General features: G+C 34.6%; 1 protein-coding gene across 1 annotated transcript; it reads left to right on the top strand.

The window, feature by feature from the left end:
* The first annotated feature begins 19,931 nt into the window (after positions 1-19,931).
* Positions 19,932-22,422, top strand: LOC121421677 (RING finger protein 207-like). The gene has a single exon (XM_041616452.1). It carries the CDS (start codon positions 19,934-19,936, stop codon positions 21,899-21,901), a length of 1,968 nt encoding a protein of 655 aa, XP_041472386.1. The 5' UTR covers positions 19,932-19,933; the 3' UTR covers positions 21,902-22,422.
* Positions 22,423-27,362: the final 4,940 nt, after the last annotated feature.

Genomic DNA, 27,362 nt, shown 5'->3' with positions numbered 1-27,362 from the left:
CATACAGGCCCGATGAACTTTTTATTGGTCCATCACTATTTTAAATCTATATTTGCATATTGCTTTCTAAACATTATAACTTTGCTAAAAAAAGAATTAAATGAAGCGAAATGAAAATTTTTGAGGGGCAAAATTCCTAAAATACCGCAAGCGAGCAAAATGCGGCTTATAGTGCAAACATCTAATTTTGTGATAGATTTCAACATAATATTCAGACGATAGTATATTAACTTCTTTTCCTCCTAGGTCGTGAAAATTTTGAGCAACATAACTCAATCAAATTTTACATTTTATTTAAGTTTGGAAAATTACTCAATAATAATTTCAAATTTCTGCACTAGATTTTGCCTTTTCAAAGGGATTCAATTCGATAGAAGATCACGTTAGATATGACTTGCTATTTCTGTGGAAAAAATGAAACTTTACATCATAATTAGTCGTATTCTCTACAGGTAAACTTATTTCAGTATAAATTTTATTTCATTAAGAGTCATGCAGTATATCCAGAATGAAGAGAAAATGTAATTAATTGGTTATACAATTGAGAAGAATAGTATGATCACTATACCATAGTCTAGATCTAGATGCCATCCAAAAATCGAAAGTTATATTGTACATATGTACCATATAACTTTTTAAAGGGAGGTCACGTGGTACCAATCCAGCCAATCACAGCTCGTATTTTACTACCACTATTTACTATATATATATATATAAAATTATATATCATGTATGTATGTAAATATATACATAAATACATGATATATAATTTATAATTCTTAGAAACTTGCTTTGCGTTTTATTTCTTCTGAAAATGTACAAAACCAAACATTATAATGTAAACGTTGGAAAGTGAATAAAGGAAATGAAATATCAAAATATGTGAAAGAGTAATAAGATACTGATAACAGAATGTCATAATTCATATTTGCTATAACTTGGCTGTTATCATTATTGTTATTGATCTGTTTTTTTATCTTTTAGCGATTTAATGAAACAACATACCTTAATTACGATAAGACAAATTATTCGTATAAAGTTGATTAATCAATATAATTGTTAAAAAATAATAATCGGTAGTAATATAGTATTGACTTGTTTAGAAAAAAATATAACGAAAAATGGAGAAAGATAGAAGTAAAGACATAAAGAAAGAGAGGTAGGGAGGAAACGGGAAGAAAGAAATAAATGGAGAAGGAAAGGAATGAAGGAAAGAAGGATGGAGATTTTTCAATAGATAAATAAGGAACGGAGGAAACGGTTTCTTGAATGTTGATAATCTTTTGAAAATGCCTGTCAAATTACAATGGACAGACTAGAGGTCATTGTCGAAAGTTGGTGGACCGTGACAGTAGGCCTACATCGCTTTAAGACTCGGACCGGACGAAACATATCTAACGTGTCGGTTGCCTAGCCAGAGTCTAGGACGACACTGCTGATTTGATTCACCCGATTTTCGACAAAGACAGTTTTGTTATGAAGAGCTATGGTCAAAAGATTATCTGTGTTGTAGAAAGTGGCTGCGTGGTTCATCTCTCTCTCTCTTTAGTTTCTGTTCTTGCTTATTTCTCACTAATTTTCTCCTTTTCTACTTAACCCTAAAAAGACCTGGGGGGGGGGGCTGATTCTGCCCCCTCGACATTTTTCGGCGGTAAATCTGTAACGCGAAAAGCTGGCGCCGCGCAAAGCCGTTCCATGACTTTTTGTTCAAGTCTTGGGCAACTTACTAATCACAATAAATGAATTTCATTTTGTTTATGATCAGAATACGGTCGCGGACAATTTTCATTGTAAAAAAACAATAGAAAACAAAAAGTCGAAAAACAAACAAATACATAAGAAATGTTAAAAACAGCAAAAATAGTTAAGAAAATGATTGTGATATTGATCTTGTTTTAGTACATTTGATTAGAATCCTACAAAGAGTCTGTCAATAAAAATAATGCAATTTAGAGGCCTTATTTAGTTAATTAAAGCAATCTTCGATTTTAGGCATAAATTAGTATAATTATGAGATTTCTCGGAAAATTTGGTCCTACAGTGTTGGAGATTATGCTATGGTGTGTGTCACGGCCCTATATTGGGGTCCGGAAAGAAAAGAGAGAGGTAGACTTGTGAACGGATACTCAGTACAACAAACCTTGACACTTTGAGTAAATTTTATAATATCATTTAATTAAGAAGTTCTTGTTCCAATATCAATTTACAACAGTGGAAAGGAGTTATTATTAATTACAAAAGCTTGGAAAACCTTATCGAACACTAGTGTGTTCAAAATACATTTGAGAGTTTGAATCATATATCAATTGAAGAGGAAAAATATTCACGGACTAAATAAAACACCCACACGCAATCACACACACGCATTCACACGAAACCTGATTATCAGTTCGCGGTAGGGTGGGGCCCCTTGGTTTTGAAACACGGTTCCAACTCTTGCCGGTGATGGCGCTGTCGTTATTTCTGCGACAAATCGGTGATCTGAACGGTGTTGCGACGTCCCAAAATGACGACCTTGAGCTGTCCTTGACGATCAGTATTGGCTGCATAATCGTACCCGATAGGGTAGCCGACTCCAGTCCCGACGATGGAACTCTATATTAAAACAATAATCCAAAATGTCTTTCGAGAAAAGGATCTTTGAGGTTAAGAATTATATTTACCCAAACAAACATTCGCATTCATCCTCAAGCATACATGCCAATCATGTCCGTTTGGATTACATTTCCTCATTTTACCTAACGCACTAAAGATCGAGGTAAACAAATCTTTTATGAATGAATCATTTCAAAAGATTAAACCATCCTTTCATATGCTCTTTAAAACATTTCATAAGAATAATAAATTAACAATCAATGATGGAAATGATCTACAAAAGATGCTTCTATCACATTATCTATTCATTTCTTCCGTTTTTCCATTAGTAGTAATTGAGTTTAATCTATAGCAATACTCAATAGCTGTTAATTTGAAATCAGTTCTATATTTAACATTCAAATGCTTTCAAAAGTCGTATTTTGCCTTAAAGATGGCGAGAGATAAATAAATACAATCATTGCTTACCACCGCAGTGAGTTTTTCAGATACACCAAAAAGGACGACTTCTCTACACGTCTCGATCATAAGTTGATATACAGTAATTATTTGGTGACTAAATAACTCGAAGATACAACTCAGGAAACATAAAAATGGCGACTGGCAGGAATTAAACTAAGACGACTACATGTCTTCACTCAACGAAAGCAAAAACGTAATGCCTTCTACTAGCTTGTACACCAACCAATACACCTTACCCGACGTATCAACTTGGGCGTGGCACATACGTGTACGTATATACATTTGTAAAGATTCAATTACGAGCCACGTACGCTCGGTGAACTAATTTGCATAATTACCATAGAGACGAGCGCTAAGAAAAAAAAAATCGGCGGCAATTTGCCACCAAGCTATTTTGCTAAACATTTGAATAGGCCCGATCATTGACCAGTATTTTGTTTCAACGTAAATATTAAGGAATTTTTTCCTCAGTTAAATTTTGGGAGATAAAAGTAAGAAAAAATATATTTTTAAAAAGATGACAATTTAGGAACTCGACTTGTGACAGTAACGAACGTGACAATTTTCGTCGCGATCGCGCGGTCGACGGCCGATATCATGGGGGGGGGGGCGGGGCTGAATCAGCCCCCCGTCTTCATAGACATCAAAATAGCCCATTCTACCTTTCTGTTTTACTTCTTCCCTCTTCAGTTCTCTCTTTGTTAGTTACTGCAAAATAAATCTAGATCAGAAATCAATCCCATTTTTAACAGTCTTGGATTAAGAAATAAAGATTAAACATATTGAAAAAAATACACAAAAGCGGAAAGATGAAATCCTCGGCTTTCTCATTGCATAAGACGACTTGCATGAATAAACATGTTTTACCAAAATACTACAAAATTTCATGTGTCATCACGTTGTATTTCCTCGTACGCTTTTGATGAGATTTCCATTATGTTCTTTGTCTAAATATCCCTTATTTTGTTCCAATCGTCGTATTTCAATTCTGAAGTATCACCCCCTTTAAGAATTTGAAATATGTTTGTCATCAGTTAGCCAGGGGCGGATCCAAGGGGAAGGGGCCCATCCAGCCCCCTATTTGGGGGCAACCTACAGAAAAGGTATTCTTTCGAACTAGTCAAAGAGTGAAACGCTGAAAAACAGAAAGAAAAGTAAGAAGGAGGTTGCATACCCATTTATATCGACCGGTCCGACCCTAAAGGCCTACTCGCAGTGGCACCGCGTCCGTTGGTTCACATGAACGCAAACCACGCTACCGCACCTGACACGTTTTAGCTGATATACAAACAAAACATACCCATCACCATTATACTAAAAGCGTATATTTTAGAATCAATGACATTGTATATGACATGACTATATTGGATTTATTACATTGGAATATTTCATTTGTTGACAGCATGCATGAATGTAAAGAAGAAGATTGGTAAGTCACCCCTACTCTACCATATCTACATTGATTAGTGCGTACCACGATCTTACTTTTCTATTTCAGTCATCAAGCTCCCAGCGTCAACTTTAGGTCATCAAAACGCCTTTTTACTTAAGAAGTCGATAATTTTTCACATAAGAGTGAATGACCTTAGAACGCTGAAATCGAATACGATGAGGGGTTTGATTTCACAAAATATTTTTGGGGAGGGAACCCAGATACTCCGGGCATGACGTATCTTTGATGTGTGTTACGCCCCCCCCCCCCAATTTACAAATTTCTGGGATTCGCTCCTGTTAATAAATCTTGAAAAGACGAGATGTCAAATCAGGATTTGTCTCCATGCAGGCAAGTAAGATCAATTTCTGCTTTTACATTTCTCTTTTATTTTCTCTTCTTTTCTTCTCCTTTCTTATATTTACTCCTCCATGTTTTGCCTATTGTTTTCCTCTTGTCTCTTTTTATCTCTCACTTTCCCTTTTTTTTACTTTTACGATTTTCTTTCTTTGGTCTTTTGTTCCTTTCTCTTTCCGTTTTTTCTTATTTCATTTCTTCTTTTCCCACCCTCTTTTCTTTTTCAATGTCTACTTTGTTTCTTCCTTTTTAACCTTCTAATTGAGCCTGTTTTTATCTTCTTTCCATCTTCTCTTTATTATTCCTTTCTTTCTTTCTTCTTTCTTTCTTTCTTTCTTCCTTTCTTCGTTCCTTTCTTTTATTCTTTCCTTTTTCATTCATTCATTTCTTTCTTTCTTCCTTTCTTTCTTTCTTCCTTTCTTTCTACATTTCTTTCTTTCTCCCTTTATCTATCTATTCATTTTATTTATTCCTTCCTTTTCTTTTTATTATTTATCCCTTCCTTTCTCCTTATGTCCCTTTTCCCTCCCTACCATATATTTCATTATATCCTACTTTTTTTCCTACAATTTATTGATTTATTTGTTTATCTTCTTTCTCTTATTTTGTTTTCGTTCTTTTCTTTTTTTCTCTAAACAAGTCAATAATATACTACAAGCATTCCGATTATTTTCAATCAGGTAAAAAAAAACACGCCATCAAAGAACCGTTACGCTGAATTGAAGTACATGAATTAAGCATGATTAAAGCATGTCAAAGGTTATTGGGAATTCCAAATCACTAAAAAAAGTAGGATATTGAACTCGAATTCGTAAACAACTGTAAATTTGCACACGATTCAGTACGCAGTACGCACCACCATTGTGAATTGATGTAGCCAAAATATCTATACTGCTACTACCAGACCCTGTACAATATTATTACTTCGATCAAACTGAGAAACATCGTTTTGAATGGACATAAGCAGATTGAGGTAAGAATATCGAATAATCCATGTATTTTCCAAAGATATTCTGTATCTATTTTACACATTCAAATGCCATATACATCAGAAACGTGTCAAATTTGAAATCACACTCTGATTGATATGGCTTGTTTAATGATTGTATCTTTAATATTACTGCATATCATTTTTCTTTAATAATAACGCAATTATTACCAGAGAGAAATGTAACATCTTTATTTATGAACAGACAAGATGGAAACAATTAAATTCTATAAAAATCGGTGTTTAGGGGTGATCAGACTTATTTTCCCAACCCGGAAGTAATGGGGAAAATGAAAAGGTAAATTGTCGATTCGTCTACTGCCAACTCGTCTACTCACCACATGGTCTACCTTAATTAAGTTTGATGCCATTCCGTCAATCAACATTTCGTCTAACAACCATTTGGTCCAATTATCGCTTCTTCTAATCACCAGTTCGTCTATTAGCATTTCGTCTCATAACCAGTTGGTCTAATATCCATTTCACTTTTACTCATTTTTTGCAATTAACACTAAGTCCAGTTAGACCAAATGGTGCACCTAATGGCTATTGGACGAACTGGTTATTAGATAAACTGGTGAATGAAAGAAATGGCAATTAGACCGTGTTGATAGTGGACTAACTGATGATAGACCAAATGGAAGTGAACGAGGTTGTAATTTGACTAAATGGCAATAGACTAATTCGAAATAAACCAATAAAAATACGTACTTTTGAAAAACAATATTATTCCTATTTCTCTTCTCTTTTCATTCCTTTCCTTTCACCTTCCCAATTTATTCCCATCTTCCCAAGTTCCTTTTCCCATTTCTCTTTCTCCTGTACGTCCCCCTCATTTTATCATTCCCAATTTCCCCTTGCTCCTCCTCCTTTCCCTATTCCAAAACCCCACGTGATCCTTTTATTACTCCGTGATGTAAGTCAAATGACAGATTCTAAGGTCCTTACGTGTTTATCATATTTCATTGTGTTCTGTAATATTTTTTTTTCAGTCTTATAAAAATCTAACCATGGCTGAAGCATTAAATACTGTCATCTCCAAGAGTACAAAGTGTCCAGTGTGTCTTTCTACATTCACCGATCCCAAAATCCTGTCATGTTCTCACACTTTCTGCAAAGCTTGCCTGGACAACCTCTTAGAGCATGTAGCGTGGCACGGTAACTCCCAGATCCGGTGTCCTGTCTGCAGAGCTGTAACCCAGGTCCCAAACCAAGATGTCGGTAGACTACAGGTAAATTTTGCTTTGAAGAGTCTAATAGAGGATATGAAGGGCCATCATCAGATTTGCACAAATTGTAAATCCAATGACAAGCCCCATGCTGATGTCTACTGTCAAGATTGTGACAAGTATCTCTGCACCTTTTGTCTTATTAAGCACTCCCAATGGGAAGGCTTTATCGATCATGAAGTCATTGCCATGAGTGAGATCTTATCAGGGAAGGTGTCTGTATGTAGATACCGTAAACGCAGGAAACACCCAAAAGAAGATGAGGATTACTTCTGTCCCACCTGCAAGAAGGGAAAAGGTGTATTTAAGAGAAACATTGGAAATAATGAGTTAGGCCTTGGTAAGGTTGCTAATGTAGTTGAAGAAGATGAGCTAGGCCTTGGTAAGATTATTCATGTAATGATAAAAATAATAGTTAGTTTTTGTTTAGTTGGTCTTGGTATGATTGTTAACGTAGGCCTAGATGAAAAGAACGTCGTTTTGCCTACTTACAATATTTTTAATGTAAAGCACGTTTCTTTGCCAGCTAAGGATAGTATGAATGCCATGGTTAGTACACCAGACGGTAGGATGGCAGTAGGATATTATACAGGTGGCATCTCCATCTTCTCTGCTGATGGTAAGCTTCAGCAGACAGTTCTTAAGGATGTTAACATTTTGGGGGTAGAGTTCCTCTCTGATGGTCGATGTGTTGTGATTGATACTTCAAACAACATCAGATTATACACACCGGAGTACACAAAATTGAATGTAATGTTTAAGACTCTAAGTCGAGATGAAGGTGGGTTTTCTGATCTCGCTGTTGATGCTGATGATCTGATCTATGCGAGCTACTGGGAAGCCAGGAAGATCCAGGTATTTTTAACAGCAGGTGGGCAAGCAGTCAGGGAGATACCATGCAACGGGTATCAACCAGAGAAAATCACTAGTTACCATGGTTCTCTGATCACTAAATCATATGATACTATCAGATTGATAGACAAACATGGTGCTGTACAACATGAATTAGAGAAACCGGTGAGCTTCCTTTACGCTGCTGTATCTCAATGGAATACAATCCTGACAGCCAAGGTGAAGCATGGTGAAGGTTTGGTGAGCATTGACGAGTATACGTATGAACTAAGACACATCCGAAACCTTGTTGATGATTACAAGATGGACAAGCCTAAGAGACGTTGGTATTACCTCCAGCAGTACCGATCCGGAGAGATCGCTTTCTGCACTCCGAATAGACTCTATATATTCCGCGTAAAATAATTGATGACATCAAAATTAATATATAATATCATAATTATTATCGCGGAAAATTGGGACCGGGAGGGGGGGTTATACCCACTGAGTTACCATTTGCTGTTATAATGTAGAAATACATAAAACAGTTGTTGGATGATTTCTTTCTCGTTTCTCAACCAGAAAAAGCATTTCGCTGCTTACATCTTTTTATTTCCTGTTTTGCATTTATCAAGCATCACCTTTATCATGTGTATCCTGTGTGTGGAAAATTCTCCTACATGGAAATCAGATATAATGTTATTAGATATTTCATTATAAATCAAAATGATTCTTTATCCATATACATGTGATATTTGACTAGTAATGATCATGGTGGTAGTGATTGTTATTTAAGGTCAAGTCCACCCCAGGCATGCCAGGAAAATGCTGACTTGAATGAATAGAGAAAAATCAAACTAGCGTAGTGCTGAAATTTCATCAAATTCAAATGTGAAATAAGAAAGTTATGACATTCTAAAGTTTTGCTTATTTTTCACAAAAACAATGATATGCACATCTAGGTGAGTCAGTCAATGATGTCCATCACCTACCATATCTTTTGTTTTTTTATTGTTGAACTATGCTATGTATCACTTGACAATAAGGACAAAATTAGCAAATTTCCCATTTCATATAATAAAATACAAAAGAAATGGTGAGTGGATGACGTCATAGTGTCCTCATTTGCATACCAGCCAGGATGTGCATATAACTGTTTTGTGAAATTAAGCAAAACTTTAAAATGTCATAACTTTCTTATTTCACATCCAATTTGATGAAATTTTCAGTGTTATGTTTGTTGGATTTTTATCTTTTTATTCAAATCAACTTTTTGTTGGGGTGGGCTTGTCTTTTAAAGAGTGTTTGCTGTATGCATGAATTGGAATATATCGTGATTCTATGCTATTATTCTATCTAGACATGATTACACTGTGTAAATATATAAATATTACCGTCATTTAAATGGTCAACACTCTTCAATATTTTTCGAAGTATTTCAGTTTGAAAATGCAATATGGAATATCTCGAATATGAAACACACAAAAAAATATTGTATTTCAAAAAATTGCACGGAAAATTGATAGAAAAAGCATAGTCAATGGATCTAAATCTTTATTTTGAGCTTTGCTATTATCAAGCATCATCTTCATCATGTTATCCTATGCAAGGGAATTTCTAGTTCCTGTACTCTAGACATAAATTTATTAGATATTTCACGAGAAATCAAATCATTCTCTATTCAAATACATGTAATATTTGACTAGTATTGATCAAGGTGGCAGTGAGGTTTTTATCTTTGATATTAAAGAGTGTATATAACTGTTTATCTATGTATAACTCTATTCTTTGCATAAATAGGAAAAATGATTATTATAATCCTTACAATGTATTTGTATTCTGCATTATGGTAGACATACTGTATATGTATAGGCCAACTGCGTACAGATAAATTTACCTGCTTTGATGCGGAAATGGTTTGAATTACAAAACTTATTTTTAAGTATATTGCTCAATGCAATGATAATGCACTTATATAGAATAAATCAATTGTGAAACGATAAAATAACTTTGTTGTATTTTAGACAATGACACAAAAACATATGTAGTATTAGCCTGAGGTTTTTAATAGGTACATCATTATTTTAATACTTTTTTATATTGCTTTGTATATATTTCAATTTTGTAAAAATTAACGAAATTAAATGAAACGAAAATAAATTGATTTTGACATAATATTCAGAACATGATATAATCAATAATGCAGTTTAAAATTTCTGCATTGAATTTTCCCTTTTGAAGAGAATTCAATTCGATAGAAGATCACGTCAGATATGATTGCTAATACCACGGGAAAAAATCAAACTGTATATCATTATTTGTTTTGTTGTCTACATGTAAACTTATAGCAGAAATTATCTTTCATTAAGAGTCATGCAGAATAACCTGAATATCCAGGTTGAAGAGAAAACGTTTTTAATTGGTCTTACCAAACTCATATGCAAGGGTTATACATTTCTTTAAAAAGTCAAATATATTTTCGAATTTTCAATTTGGGTTTCGCGAGAAGCATACAACACATGCCATTTTACACTTTGTTGATAAGGTTGCCCCTGCCTTGGATAATTACTTCAGCTCATGTCCCCTTTTTGTCCCTTTTGTAAATGTGTCTCTCACCTCTCCCTGCCTCTCTCTTTAGTTATCATATTATATTAAATTGCCATCTCTGTGTTGTTTATCTAATGTTCTTTGAATTCGTAATGAGGTACCTTAATTTACAAGCATTGCTTCACTTAGGTCTCCTCGTCTTCCTTTAAATTTTTTTCTTTTCTGTCTTAAGCTGTATAATGTATTTAAAAACGACGTTTTCTGCATAATCTGTTTATGTTTACCTGTATGTTATATTATTTACTCTGCTTATTGTTTCATACACACTTGTATGTTTGTCATGTATTCAAACTCAAAGTTGGAAGACAAATAAAATTGACTTATGAACTTATAAACTACCATTGAACAGGAAGATATGGTCCAACGAACGTAGAGGGCAGCAACACTGCCGAGGCAGGGTTGCTACCCACTACGTTCGTCGATATGATCCTTATGAATGCAATGTTTGCTCTTCGCACAAATATGGTCAAGAATAATAATATACAAATCTAGGAATAATAACATATAACTTTTTAATAGTTATGTTCTTTATTACATAATTTTTAGAAATTTGTTTTACGTTTTATTTGTTAAGATGTACGAACCCCAAAATTATATTGTGAATTTTGGAAATTTAATAAATGAAATGAAATTTCCAATTCTGGAAGAGTAATTATATGACATAACATCTTAATATTTAAAAAGAGCTAATGTGTTAAACATTTACAATACAGATCCATATTTTATTTCATTTTGCTGTTATTATTACTGTTTTATTGTATTGTATTTTTTCCGATTTTAATGAAATAAATACCATAGATGAGGACGTAACACAATAAAGTCTTTTTGAAAAATAGTCGGTGTGCCAGTAGTTTAGTATTGACTTGATTAGGAAAAAGGGTAGACAGAAAGAAATAAAGGAAGGAATGAAGGAAAGAAAGAAAGAAAGAAAGGAAGGAAAGAAGAAAAGAAAGAAAGGTATGAAAGAAAGAAAGAAAGGAACGAACGAATAAAAGAAGGAAGGAAAAGAGAAAATAGATAAGGAAGAAGGAAGGAAAAGAGAAAGAAAGAAAGAAAGAAAGGAAAGAAAGGTAGAAGAAATGAAGAAAAGGAGGAAATGAATAAGGCAGAAGGTAAAGAAAGAAAGAATTCAAATTACAATTAACAGACTAGAGGTCATTGTCGAAAGTTAGTGGACCGTGATAGTAGGCCTACATCGTCTAAAGACTCGGACCGGACGAAATATAACTAATGTGTCGTTTACCTTTATAGAGTCCAGGACGACACTGCCGATTTGATTCACCAATTTTTGACAAAGACTGTTTTGTTATGAAGAGCTATGGTCAAAAGATTCTCTGTGTTATAGAAAGCGTCTGTGAAGTGATTGTGAGAATGCCCTAATCAGGTGCGCTAGGGAGGAGGAACGCCTCATTTGCTATCTCGTCTTTTTCCAATCCAACCTGTCCAATGGCATTTCTCCTTACAAATATACAGTGCGTATAAAAAAGAACGAGACAGATTTGAAAAGTCTATAACATTTTTGTTTCAAATTATGATGTATATATTTTGGTGTTAATAGGTGCTCTGAAGTCTTATCTTTCTAATGTCATTAAAAAAATTAGTTTCGTTATATGCTTGAGCAAACACGGAATGCATTTGTCTGGGGTTAAGTTTTAGTATGTCATGAAAAAAGGAAGCTTGCACCAAAATGGCATAAATATGATGATCGGACGCATGGGTGTCGATCGGTATTCTTGGTTGGGGGGGATGATTGACACAAATGTTCTTGAGGATGGGGATATTTCAACATTACCCCCACTAAAATCACAAGTTAGGACATTTGGGAGTGATTGATATGCACGGTGTTCTTGGAAATTCCTTTATTGTTTTAGTGTACTATATTTGTATAATTTTTTTTTGAAAATTCAATTTGTGTTACAAGTAAGCCTATTCTAAACTCATACCGAGAAAAAAATGACAAAAATTGACTGGACCATGTACATAGTGATCTGTTTATTGAGCATGATGTATACATAGGGGCGTCGATCCATTTTTCAGATGGGGGCAAAATTATGAATCAACGTTCCAAAGGCGCTCGATCACAATATATATATATATATATATATATATATATATATATATATATATATATATATATATATATATATATATATATATATATATATGTATATATATATATAACTCGTGAGAAAGAGACACTTATCTCACCTTCACCAACAATGCGAGCACGAAGCGCGAGCTAAATTTTATTAGTATGTCATGAAAACAGGAAAAATGTAGTACCTGTTTAGGTTTGTTTGTAGTAACTCATGAGGAGGGTCGATACATGTATCTCACCAGAGAGGGAGCTGAAATTTCTTTATATTCTGAACTGAAAGCTTGATATTCTATGCATTTTTGGTACCAATGATTAAGATGGGTATCTAGAAGAACAATAGATGCGAGCGCGAGCTGAAAATTTTGATATTTTGATCTGGAAAAAAGGACACTTTAATGGAAGATATATATCCAACAAAAGATTATTGCAAAATCAAAGTTCTTTTGAGGTTTAGAATTGAAAACGGGACATTATATTCACCTATATAATCATGAAAAGTATGGGGTTTTGGTACATGATGCGAGCGCGAAGCGCGAGCTGAAAATTTTTGTATTCCAATCTGAAAAGCAGACATTTTGAGCATGATTTTAAATCAAAATCGAGTTGGTATCTCAATCTCGCTCGCTGATTTCAGTGTAGCATTACAATCTTATTTTATTTTTTAGTTGCACATGCGGAATTATGTGGGGGGGGGGGCAAAACGATATGTTTGCCCCCCAATATTTTCATTGGTGGGGTGATCGCCCCCTGCCCCCCCCCCCACCAAGGATCGACGCCTCTGTGTATACAACTTCTCTCTTAAATCTAACCTGACTGGCAATATCTTTATTCTTCTTAATGCATGATGATAAAATGCAGATTCGGACCAATTAAGACTAGCACAAATTACAACCTGTGTGGCTTCTCGTGCGCTATCGGGCTTACCGTCATTCCTTTATTTATCTTGCCACCCTTTTACTCCCGTTTATTTTTCCACCCTTTTGAGTTAATGATTTATTTAAATTAATTTATTCACCACTGGTGGGATGGAAGACCTTATCAACAAAAGTTGATTTTCGTTGGGGTCCTTTTATGTCATGTGTTAAAAAATATCAGATACATAAACATTTATTCTTTTTCATCTTGAACCTCCACCCATCTGTTTAATAGTCCTGAAAAAGAATGTTTTTATTGAATAACAATACAGTGCGTATAAAAAAAACGGGACGGATTTGAAAAGTCTATAAAATTTTAGTTTCAAATTATTATTTCTATATTTTGGTGTTAATAGTTGCTCTAAGGTCTGGCCTTTCAAATGCTATTTAAAAAAATAGTTTTGTTCATGCTTGAGCGAACACGGGACGTTTTTGTTGGGGGTTCAAAAAGAGGCTTGCGCCAGAATTGCAGAATATGAGCAATATGATGATCGGACTTCTGGCTTATTAGCAGACTTCCTCTTAACCTTTTCATTATCTTTGCCATAATTTTCAAATCATGCGGTCAAAATGCATTTTCAGATCTATTTATTTGCTTGAATTATTCTGTTATTTCTTTTTAATATGCTCTCTGTTAGGTTTGAATATTCCTTCTTCAAGCTAAAATTATTTTTTTCAACCGAATTATGGGAGAGCATGGATTTTTTTATTCAAATCCTTTCATTATGTGCTACAAAGATTATGGTGCCTTTTGAACAAAGCCACACAGATGGGTGGGCGCTCGGGTTGCTCCCCCCCCCAATTAAAAAAATCATGACCTAAAAAAGTGGACAGGAAATAAAAGGAAAGATAGAAAGTAAAATATGATATTATTTTCTGAATATTATGTCAAAATCTATCACAAAATTTGATATTGTAATAAAAAAAGTGGGAATATTTGCGTGCTCACTTCGCTCGCTCACAACTTTTTACCCCGGATCTGCCATATCTAGCTCCTTCAAAATTGACTCAATACACCGTTGTCATTGAAAGACATGAATCCCTTCCTGTGTTTCCTGTCAAGCAATTAAACTTGGTCAAGGAATTAATGACCCATTGAAAAATAGATTCATGTCTTTTAAAGGTACATGTACATTACATTGTTTGTTTCACATAATAAAACGATTTCAATAATCACAAGTTTTCCCAATTAATCATTCAAAACTTCTTGCTTGGGTTGACAAAAAAAATCTTCTTTAAATTTCTCAGTTACTTATGAAGGAAAATTAAAAAGGTAAGAGAAGATCAAATGAAAAAACGAAATAATTCAATTAAATAAATAACTTTGTAAATGAAATTTGAGAGCATAATTCGAAAATTGTGGCACAGATAATGAAAAGGTCAAGAGGAAGTCTCCTCATTAGCAAGAAGTCTGATCATTGTATTACACATTCTGCAATTCTGGCGCAAGCCTCTTTTTGAACCCCCAACAAAAATGTCACGTGTTCGCTCAAGCATGAATAAAATTTATTTTTTTAAATTGCATTTCAAAGATAAGACCTTAGAGCATCTATTAACACCAAAATATAGACATCATTATTTGAAACAAAAATTTTATAGACTTTTCAAATCTGTCCCGTTTTTTTTGATACGCACTGTATACACAAATTGCGAGGGAAACAAACAGATTGATGGCATACTATAAACATCATGATCAAACTTTTATTTTTTCATCATCATTATTATAATTTTTCTACCCTAAATTATTGGGGGGGATGATAATACAGGCCATCCCCCCACTTGAAATATTGGGGGGATATATCCCCCCGCCCCCCCCCCGTGATCGACACCCATGATCGGACGTCTTGTAATCATCCGACTACCTCCTAACCTTTTCATTTTCTTTGCCATAATTTTTAAATAATGCGGTCAAAATTAATTTTGTCTTAAGACTCGGACCGGACGAAATATAACTAATATGTCGTTTGCCTTTATAGAGTCCAGGACGACACTGCTGATTTGATTCACCGATTTTCGACAAAGGCTGTTTTGTTATGAAGAGCTATGGTCAAAAGATTCTCTGTGTTATAGAAAGTGGCTTTGAAGTGATTGTGAAAATGCCTAATCAGGCGCGCTATAGGGAGAAGGGGAACGCATTTATTTGCAATCTCACCTTGTCCAATGGAATGAATTTGTCCTTTCTTTCCTTACATAATATGATTCTCTTTATTTGCTTCGCATCTTTTCTTATTTTATCATCTCTCTCTCTCTCTCTTTGGTATCTGCTCCTTGCTTATTTCTCACTCATTTTCTCCTTTTCTACTTAACCCTGAAAAGACTGGGGGTTGATTCAGCACCCCTCGACATTTTTCGCGATAAATCTAACGCGAAAAGCTGGCACCGCGCCGTGCAGTTCCATGACCTTTTTTAGGCTTGCGTAACTTTTGAGACCAAATTTGCGACGGTCGGGTACATGGTTACAAAATTACGCAACATTTCGTAAGTGCATGTCGACCCATAATTGCTCTAAACCGCGAATGCAAATTGTGTTTTTAGGCAAAATTCATATATGTATCATTATTTTCAATTTTACTAATCAAAATCAATTAATTTCATCTTGTTTATGGTCAGAATAAAGTCACAGACAATTTCCATTGAAAAAAACAATAAGTCGAAAACATAGAAATACATAAGAAATTTTAAAAACAATGAAATACATAAGAAAAGAATTGTGATATTGACTTTTTTAGTACATATTTTGATCAAAATCCTACAAAGAGCCTGTAAATAAAATAAATGCTGTTTAGAGACCTTATTTTGTTAATTAGAGCAAATCTTTGATTTTACGCATTATAATTAGTATAAATAATGAATTATTAGATTTTTCGACGGCCTAAATTATGGGGGGGGGGGGGGGAGGCTGAATCAGCCCCCCCCCCAGTCTTCATAGGCATCAAAATAGCCCAGTCTACCTTTCTGTTTTACTTCTTCCCTCTTCAGTCTTTGTTTTTTGTTCTGTCTTTGTTTGTTACTCCTATCTTACAAAATAAACCTAGATCAGAAATCAATCCCATTTTTAACATTCTTGGATTAAAAAATAATGATTTCATATATTGAAACAAATACACAAAAGAGGAAAGATGATATCATCGGCTTTCTCATTGCATAAGACGACTTGCATGAATAAACATGTTTTACCGAAATATTACAAAATTTCATTTGTCATAACGTTGTATTTCCTCGTACGCTTTTGATGAGATTTCCAATAAGTTCTTTGTCTAACGTTCCCTTATTATTCTGTTCCAATCATTGTATTTCAATTCTGGAGTATCACCCCCTTTAAGAAATTTGAAATATGTTATAGTCATCAGTTAATCAGGGGTGAATCCAAGGAGTAGGGGCCCCTATTTTGGGGTGTCCTTTTTAAGTAGAGAGAAATCTTTAAAACAGAAAGAATGAGGTATCATACCCATGTTTAGATTACGACCTCGTAACGGCCGGCCCGACCCCACAGGCCTAATCGCAATGGCACAGGCATTCCGTTGGATCACATTATTGCAAAACCACGCTACCGGACACGTTTTAGCTGATATACAAACACAACTTACTCATCACTAAAAGCGGGTTTTTTTTAGAATTGGTGACATAATATATGACATGACTATATTGGATTTATTACATTGGAATATTTCATTGGTTAGCAGCATGTGTGTGTGTGTGTCCTGCAGGTTGCTTGTCCCTTTGAACATATTTTCTTCCTTGTTTAATATCTTTTCATTGTTTGTACTTGTTAATATATGTATGCATTTGTTATTTGTGTGCTAGTCCACTGATGGGGTTACCCTGGGTAAACAAAACGAAATAAATAAAAAAATAAATAAATGCATGAATGTAAAGAGGAAGACTTGGTAAGTCAAGCCTACTTTACCATATCTGAATTAATTAATGCGTACCACAATCTTACTATTCTACTTCAGTCATCAAGCCCCTAGCGTCAACTTTAGGTCATCATATGGCCCTTTTACTTATGAAATCGATAATTTTTTACATAGAGTGAATGACCTCAGAACGCTGAAATCGCATACGATGATGGGTTTGCAAAATTTTCTGGAAGAGGTCCCCTAGATCTCCCCGGAACGACGTACCTATTTGGTGCGTGTAAAAAAATCTTGGTATCCGCCCCTCTTAATTTCATCTTGAAAAGACGAAATGTCAAATCAGGATTTTTAGCTTTGTTACCTCCAGCCAAGTAAGATCAATTTCTGCTTTTTCATTTCTCTTTTCTTTTCTTCTTCTATTTTACTCCTTTCTTCTATTTCCTCCTCCATGTTTTGCCTATTGTTTTCCTCTTGTCTCCTTTTATCTCTCACTCTCCTTTTTTACTATTAAGTTTATCTAATTACTTTGATCTTTTGTTCCTTTCTTTTCCCGTTCTTTTCTTAGTTCAATCTTCTTTTCCCACTCTCTTTTCTTAATCAATTTCGACTTTGTTTCTTCCTTTTTCATATTCTAATTGTTCCTGTTTTTTTCTTCTTTCCATCTTCTATTCATTATTCTTTTCTTTATTTCTTTCTTCCTTCATTCTTTCTTTCTATCAATCTTCCTTTCTTTCGTTCTTCCTTCTTCCCTATCTGTCTTACTTTCTTTATCTATCTATTCATTTTATTCCTTCCTTTCTTTTTCTTTTATTCTTTCTTCCTTCCTTTCTTTCATTCCTTTTTCTTTCTTTCTATCTTCCTTTCTTTATTAATTTCTTTTCTTCTTTCGTTCTTCCTTCCTTCCTTCCTTCCTTTCTTTCTTACTTTCTTTTTTTCTTTCTTTATCTATCTATCTATCTATTTTATTAATTCCTTCATTTTCTTTGTTCTTTCTTCCTTCCTTTCTTTCATTCATTCTTTATTTCTTTATTTCTTTTTCTTTCTTTCTTTCTTTCTTTCTTTCTTTCATTCATTCTTTATTTCTTTCTTCTATGTTCCTTTTTCCGTCCTACAATTTATTTCATTATTTCCTATTTTCCTTCCTACCATTTCTTTCTTTATTTCTTTATCTCCTTTCTCTATCTTTTTTTCGTTCTTTTTTTTCTCTAAACAAGTCAATAATATACTACTAACATTCCGATTATTTTCAATCAGGTAAAAAAACCCACGCCATCAAAGAACCGTTATGCTGAATTGAAGTACATGAATGCACAATTAAAGCATGATTAAAGCATGTCAAAGGTTATTGAAAATTCCAAATCACTAAAAATAGTTCGATATTGAACTCGAATTCGTAAACAACTGTAAATTTGCACACGATTCAGTACGCACCACCATTATGAATTGATGTAGCCAAAATATCTATACTGCTACTATACTAGACCCCGTATATTATTATTGCTTTGATCAAACTGAGAAACATCGTTTTTAACGGACATAAGCAGATTGAGGTAAGAATATTGAATAATCCATGTATTTTCCAAAGATATTCTGTATCTATTTTACACATTCAAACGCCATATACATCAGAAACGTGTCAAATTTGAAATCACACTCTGATTGATATGGCTTGTTTAATGATTGTATCTTCAATATTACTGCATGTCATTTTTGTTTAATAATAACGCAATTATTACCAGAGAGAAAATTGTAACATCACTATTTATGAACAGACAGGATGGAAACAATTAAATTTTATAAAAATCGTTGTTTAGGGATGATCAGACTTATTTTCCAACCCGGAAGTAATGGGGAAAATGAAAAGGTAAATTGTCGATTCGTCTACTGCCAACTCGTCTACTCACCACATGGTCTACCTTAATTAGGTTTGATGCCATTCTGTCAATCAACATTTCGTCTAACAACCATTTGGTCCAATTATCGCTTCTTCTAATCACCAGTTCGTCTATTAGCATTTCGTCTCATAACCAGTTGGTCTAATATCCATTTCACTTTTACTCATTTTTCCAATTAACACTAAGTCCAGTTAGACCAAATGGTGGACCTAATGGCTATTGGACGAACTGGTTATTAGATAAACTGGTGAATGAAAGAAATGGCAATTAGACCATGTGGATAGTGGACTATCTGATGATAGACCAAATGAAAGTAAACCAGTTTGTAATTAGACGAAAGGGCATTAGACTAATTGGAAATAAACCACTAAAAATACATTCTTTTTAAAGCAATATTATTCATATTTCTCTTCTTCTCTTTTCTTTCCTTTTACCTTCCGAATTTATTCCTATCGTCCCAGGCTCCTTTTCCCATTCCCCTTTCTCCTCTCCCGCTCATTTTATCATTCCCAATTTCCCCTTGCTCCCCCTTTTCCTATTCCAAACCCCAGGTGATCCTTTTATTACTCAGTGATGTAAGTCAAATGACAGATTCTATGGTCCATGCATGTATATTATTTTTCATTGTGTTTCGTAAAAATTATTTTTCAGTTTTCTATAACCCAACCATGGCTGAAGCATCAAAGACTGTCACCTCCCAAAGTGCAGAGTGTCCAGTGTGTCTTTCTACATTCACCGATCCCAAGATCCTGTCTTGTTCTCACACTTTCTGCAAGATTTGCCTGGAAAACCTCTTAGAGTGTCACGGTAACTCCCAGATCCGATGTCCTGTCTGCAGAGCCGTCACGCAGGTTCCACACCAAGATGTCGGCAAACTACAGGTAAATCTTGCTTTGAAAAGTCTGATAGATGACATGAAGGGCCATCCTCAGATTTGCACTAATTGTAAATCAAATGACAAGCCCCATGCTGATGTCTACTGCCAAGAATGTGGCAAGTATCTCTGCACCTCTTGTCTTAATGCGCACTCTCAATGGCAAGCCTTTAATGGCCATGAAGTCATAGCCATGAGCGAGATCTCATCAGGAAGAGTTTCAGTCCGTAGATACCGCAAGTGTAGGAATCACCCGAAAAAGGATGAGGATTACTTCTGTTCCACCTGCAGGAAATTCGCTTGTTTCGAATGCGGTAGGATAAAACATAAAGACGAGGGACACCAGGTTGTTGAGGGAGCTGTTTATGAAGACAAACACATGAAGAAAATCGAAGACCTGAAATCAAAGGTGGACAAGAAAAGATCATGCTTTCAGAAGTACATTGATTTCCTAGATGACCAATGGAAGAGTGCTGACAATGCTAAGAAACGGTGTACTAAGGACATAAAAAAAGCATACGATGAAGCAGTCCGACAGTTGACAGACAAGAGAGAAAGCCTACAGAGAGAAGTCAAGGAAACGACTGAAGGAGTAGAGACAGAACTGGAAAGTATGAAGACCACGGCCCAGAAGCGCATCAATCAGTTGACGACCATTGCTGACATGGTAACGAAAAGAACGAAGATACCGTTAGATATGGATACTCTGGCTGCACACGACACTCTGTGTGAAGAGTTACGAGAGGTGTTGGATCAAGATGATCCTGACTACAAGCAGCCGAGAAAATCAAGCAAGAAGGGGAGAAGTGTATTTAAGAGAAACATTGGAAATAATGAGCTAGGCCTTGGTAAGATTGTTAATGGAGTTGGAAAATATGAGCTAGGCCTTGGTAAGATTATTCATGTAATGATAAAAATAATAGTTGGTTTTTGTTTAGTTGGTCTTGGTATGATTGTTAACGAAGGCCTAGATGAAAAGAACGTCGTTTTGCCTACTTATGATATTGCTCATATCAAGAATGTTCCTTTGCCAGCTAAGGATAGCATGAATGCCATGGTTAGTACACCAGACGGTAGAATGGCAGTAGGATGTCACTCAGGTGGCATCTCCATCTTCTCTGCTGATGGTAAGCTACAGCAGACAGTTTTGAAGGATATTGGAATTCGTGGGATAGGTTTCCTCTCTGATGGTCGATGTGTTGTGATTGATATGTCAAACAACATGAGATTGTACACACCAGAGTACACAAAATTGAACGTAATGTTTAAGACTCTGAGTAATATTAAAGGTTATTCTTCTAAGCTCACCGTTGATGCTGATGATCTGATCTATGTTAGCTACAGGATAGCCAATAAGATCCAGGTATTTTCAACAGCAGGTGGGCAAGCAATCAGGGAGATACCATGCAACGGGTATGAACCTCAGCAAATCACTAGTTACCATGGTTCTCTGATCATTATATCATATGATACTATCAGATTGATAGATAAACAGGGTGCTGTACAACATGAATTAAAGAAACCTGGTAGTCTCCTTTATGCTGCTGTATCTCAATGGAATACAATCCTGATAGCCAAGGTGAAGCATGATGAAGGTTTGGTGAGCATTGACGAGTATACATATGAACTAAGACACATCCGAAACCTTGTTGATGATTACAAGATTGACAAGCCTAAGAGACGTTGGTATTACCTCCAGCAGTACCGATCCGGAGAGATCGCTTTCTGCACTCCGGATAGACTCTATATTATATTCTACTGAAAGTATTGGATGACATCGACATTGATGCATGAGATAGCAATATCACAGAAGATGGGGGGGGGGGGGATGATCGATGCTCACTGAGTTGCCATTTTCTGTTAAAGTAAGCCGCTATTATATAGAACTACCAGAAACAGTTGCTGGATCATTTCTTTCTGGTTTCTTAACCATAAAAAGCATTCCGCTCCTTACAACTTTTTATTTTCAACTTTGCGTGTAACAAGCATTATCTTTATCATGTTTATCCTGTGTTGGGAAATTCTAGTCCTTGCATATCAGACACACTGTTGTTAAATATTTTATGACAAACCAAATGATTCTCTATTTATATATATGACTGTATATCATATTTGACTAGTAATCACCATGGGGGTTGTGAGGTCTTTATCATTGATATAAAAAAGGGTATAATATGCTATACAGTTTATGCGCGTATACTTGTATTTGTATGCATAAGTTAGAATATATCTTGATTCTATGCTATGATTCTATCTAGACATGATTATAATGTGTAAATATATAAATATTACCTTTATGGAAATGGTCTGATCAACACTCTTCAATTTTTTGCGAAGTACTTTAATTTCAAAATGCTATTATATTGAACAACTTGATTGTGAAACAATAAAAGAAAAATGTTGCCGGCATTTCAGAAAATAGCACAAAAATGCATAAAAAGCAACGTCAATTGACCTCAATTTTTATTTTGAGCTTTGCTATTATCAAGCATCATCTTCATTGTGTTTATCCTATGTTGGGAAATTTCTAGTTCTTGTATTTCAGGCATAATGTTATTAGACACTTTATGAGAAATCAAGCGATTCTTCATTCATTTACATATATATGTTATTTGACTAGTAATGACCACGGTGGCGGTAAGATGTTTATCATTGATATAAAAAAGTGTATATAACTGTTTATCTAGGTATAACTCTATCATTTGCATAAATAGGAATAATAATGATCATAATCCTTACAATGTATTTGTTTTCTGGTAGACATACGTATTATGTATAGGCCTAGTATTTACAAATAAATTTACCTGAATTTGATGCAGAAATGGTCTGAACTACAATGCTACCTTTTTAACGTACATAGTTCAAAACTTCAAATTGATAATGCAATTATTTGGTATAACTCGATTTCGAAACGCAAAAATAACTTTATTGTCTTTCAGACAATGGCACGAAAATTGTACAGTAATAGTGTAGGCGTAATGAGTTAAGGGATGTCAATTTGGGCCATTCACAAAAGTCTGATGTTTTTTTATAGGTACACCATTATTATTATTTTTATTGTTTTGTATATATTTGAATATTGTGAAAAAGAAATAACGAATTCAAGTGAAACTGAAATAATCGAAATAGATTTTGAAATAATATTCAGAATATGATATATTAAGTAATGTAATTTACAATTTCTGCATCAGATTTTTCCTTTTGAAGAGGATTCAATTCGATAGAAGATCCCGTCAGATATGACTTGTCATTACCATTGAAAAAAAAATCTAATTGTATATCATAATGTGTTGTATTGTCTGCATGTAAACTAATTTTAGCAGAAATTCTCCTTCATTAAGATTCATGCAGTTGGATTTGAACATCCAGGTTAGAGAGAAAACGATTTTAATTGGTCTTACCATTGAACAGGAAGATATAGTCCAACAAACGTAGAGGGCAGCATCACTTCCGAGTGTTGCTGCCCTCTACGTTCGTTGATATGGTCCTTATGAATGCAATGTTTGATGTTCGCACAAAAATGATCAAGATTAATGATATAAAAATCTAGGAATAAAAACATGTAACTTTTAATAACCCTGCTCACATGAGCTCTACAACACACGATTACTTGTAGAATCAGTTTATTCTATGATAAAACAATTATGTTCTTTATTGCAAGAATTTAAAGAGATAATCGGTCAACAATTTGATCATTCTACACCCGTTTGTATGATACTCTTGAATATATAATTGTTAGAATTCTTAGAATTTTGTTCTACGTTTTATTTGTTTTCAAGATGTATGAACCCCCAAATTATATTGTGAATTGTGGATTTTGAATAAAGGAAATAACATGTCAAAATCTGTAAAACAGTATCAATATAATAACAGAATATCCTAATTCAAAAAAGCTTATGTGTTATAAAACGCAATTCAGATCCGTAATTTAACTTAATTCAATTTGGCTGTTATTATCATTATGTTATTGAATTGTATTTTTTACCAATTTTAATGAAATAAAATCCAAGACAAATTATTCTTATATACTTGATTAATCAATAAAGTGTTTTTGAAAAATAATCTGTTTGCCAGTAGTTTAGTGTTAACTTGACTGTTTAGAAAAAAGGGAGAGATATAGAGGGAAAGAAAGGAAGGAAGGAAGGAAAGAAAGAAAGAAAGAAATAAGGAAGGAAGAAATAAAGGATGGAAGGAAAGAAAAGGAAAAAAGTAGTTTAGTATTGACTTGTTTTGAAAAAGGGTAGAAAAATAAAAGGAAACAAAGAAATAAATAATGAAGAAAGAAAGGAAGGAAGGGAGGAACGAACGAACGAACGAACGAACGAAAGAAAGAAGGAAGGAAATAAGGAAAGAAAAAAGGGAAAAAAGAAAAAAGAAAGACGGAAAGACATAAGAAAAAGAAAGATTAAAAGACGGAAGGAATGACAGAAAGCAATGAATAACGAAAGAAAGGGAGGAAGAAAGAGGGAAATGAATGTATTAATGGAGAGGAGAAGCATGAAACCCCTTCTTGAACGTTGATAATCTATTAAAAATGCCTGTCAAATTACAATGAACAGACTAGAGGTCATTGTCGAAAGTTGGTGGACCGTGACAGCAGGCCTACATCGTCTTTGACTCGGACCGGACGAAATATAGCTAATGTGCCGTTTGCCTTTATAGAGTCCAGGACGACACTGCTGATTTGATTCACCGATTTTTGACAAAGACTGTTTTGTTATGAAGAGCTATGGTCAAAAGTTTCTCAAAAGTTTCTCTGTGTTGTAGAAAGCGGCTGTGAAATGATTGCGAGAATGCCCTAATCAGGTGCGTTAAGGCCTTGTTGGAGCGGTCGTGGAGCGGAGAGAAAAAATCATCACCGCTCGCTACCGTTCATTATTTTCGATTTCGATTGTTTTTGTTTTGTTTTCGATTTTTGTTCTCGATTTTTTCCCCAATTTTGTGAGCGAAATTCGACCCTCTCTCCCTACCGCTCCACGACCGTTCCAACAACGCTCGGGCGGTGTGAACCACTGATCTCTCCCCTAGCTGGATATGCGGCGGGGGAGGTCCTTTGTTTGAAGCCCGCGAGTTCTATTGTCCGCCATACCAGTTCCCCCAAAAGGAATGCGATCACTCCATTAGCATGTGCATTGTGAGCGATACGCTAGCTGTCTGCACACTGAAGCTCTCATTGCTTTTCATACAAAACTTCATATATTTAAGGTGCCAGAATTCGCAATTTTCTTGAAACCATGGTACTTTCCCAGTATACATTTCGGAAACATAATTTTGAAGGGGTTGGCGTTTTTCTCACCTAAGAAGAAAATGGATGAAATACTTGACTTGACCTATTGTTTTCCTCTTGTCTCCTTTTATCTCTCACTCTCCTTTTTTACTATTAAGTTTATCTAATTACTTTGATCTTTTGTTCCTTTCTCTTCCCATTTTTTTCTTATCTCATTCTTCTTTTCCCACCCTCTTTTCTTTATCAATGTCTACCTTGTTTCTTCCTTTTTCATCTTCTAATTGTTCATGTTTTTATCTTCTTTCCATCTTCTATTTAATATTTCTTTCTTTCTTTTTTTTTTTCGTTCTTTCTATCTATCTTCCTTTCTTTGTTCATTTCTTTCTTTTTTCTTTTTTTTTTTCTTTCTTTCTTTCTTTCTTTCTTTCATTCATTCTGTCTTTCTTTGTCTTTTCATTTTATTCCATCCTTCCTTCCTTTTCTTTTATTCTGTCTTTCTTCCTTCCTTTCTTTCATTCATTCTTTCCTTTTTTTTCCTTCTTTTTGTATTTTTTTTATTTCCTTTCTTTCTTTCTTCCTTTCTTTCTCTCTACCTTTCTCATTGTGTTTTTTTTTTCCGTTCTACCATTCATTTCATTATTTCCTACTTTCCTTCCACCATTTTTTTTTTATTTCCTTCTTTCTCTATCTTTTTTTTTGTTCTTTTCTTTTTTCTCTGAACAAGTCAATAATATACTACTAACATTCCAATTATTTTCAATTGGGAAAAACAAAAAACTCCACCAAACAACCGTTACGCTGAATTGAAGCACATGAATGCACAATTGAAACATGTAAAATAAGGTTATAGTCAGGCAGCATATGTCATGATTTACCGGCTACTTCGACAAATTGGCTAATTCTGATTTTTTCACTTTTATATGATTGGTAACATCACAAGGAACAAGTTTCAACTTGGTGACAAATTTCTAATGGTCATATGACTGACTACAGCATGCCTGCACGATGTTGCCTCTTTTTCAGATATAATATAACCGTCACACATTAGAATTAACTGAGGAGCAATTGGAGCCCAACTTATCATATCATCCTCAATCCTAACCTCGTTATCTTATTCGTTAGTTAATCCAAATAAGATGATATGCATTTTTCTTAGGAGCTGGGAATACTGATCAATCAATGAGTTTACTCTGTTAACATAGTATTACACATACATGTACTCCAATACATTACAATAATTGCTGTTGATTAAAATATTCTGTACAAAGCAAATGGATGAAATATTTCTTTACTGTAACATATAAAAAAATAGTAAATTGAAAAGGGATTGAACTTGAATTGAATTTTTAAATTAAGAATCTCGGAAAGAGCTGGTTGCACTTATAACATCATGAAGATGATACGATTTTAAGGGCATTAGTGTCTGTCAAGTCGTTTCAAGGTATGCCTGCAATACCATGATACCACACAGTCACTGAATGTATTCGACGTCTCTGCATGTTTGAGCACATTTGACCCCTTTTATCTGATGGATAATGTCTTCTTATAATTAGATAGAGACTTTTCAAAATGAAGAACCAACTTCTATTTTGGCTACCAATGAAAGTTTGTTGACCTTTTGCCCTTTCCCTGACCTTGTCTTGACCCTTTATATGTTCTGGATTAGGAATTATGAAGCCGGGGGGGGGGGGGCACTTACATTGACGAGTGGATACCATGCGCGACCCCCAAAACACGTAAAAAGGATGTCTTTTATACGATAGGGCATGTTACGTACGTAACGTGATAAGGGTGTCAAAACACAAAAATAATGAAAAAAGGGTATCTATTTCGCTAGGAAAATTACGTGTTTAGGGTCGAATTTGCGGGGATGATAAAACAAATGAAAATGTTTTATAGAGGATGTCTTTTTTGCCCGAACACTCCGTGTTTAGAGTCCGATTTGCGTGAGGTGTAGAAGGTGGGGTTGTACTAAACCAAATAAGGTAAAGCAGAC

This window comes from Lytechinus variegatus, chromosome 9, assembly GCF_018143015.1.
Source record: "Lytechinus variegatus isolate NC3 chromosome 9, Lvar_3.0, whole genome shotgun sequence".
NCBI lineage: Eukaryota > Metazoa > Echinodermata > Echinoidea > Temnopleuroida > Toxopneustidae > Lytechinus > Lytechinus variegatus.
This window is presented reverse-complemented; position numbering and strand designations above follow the sequence as displayed.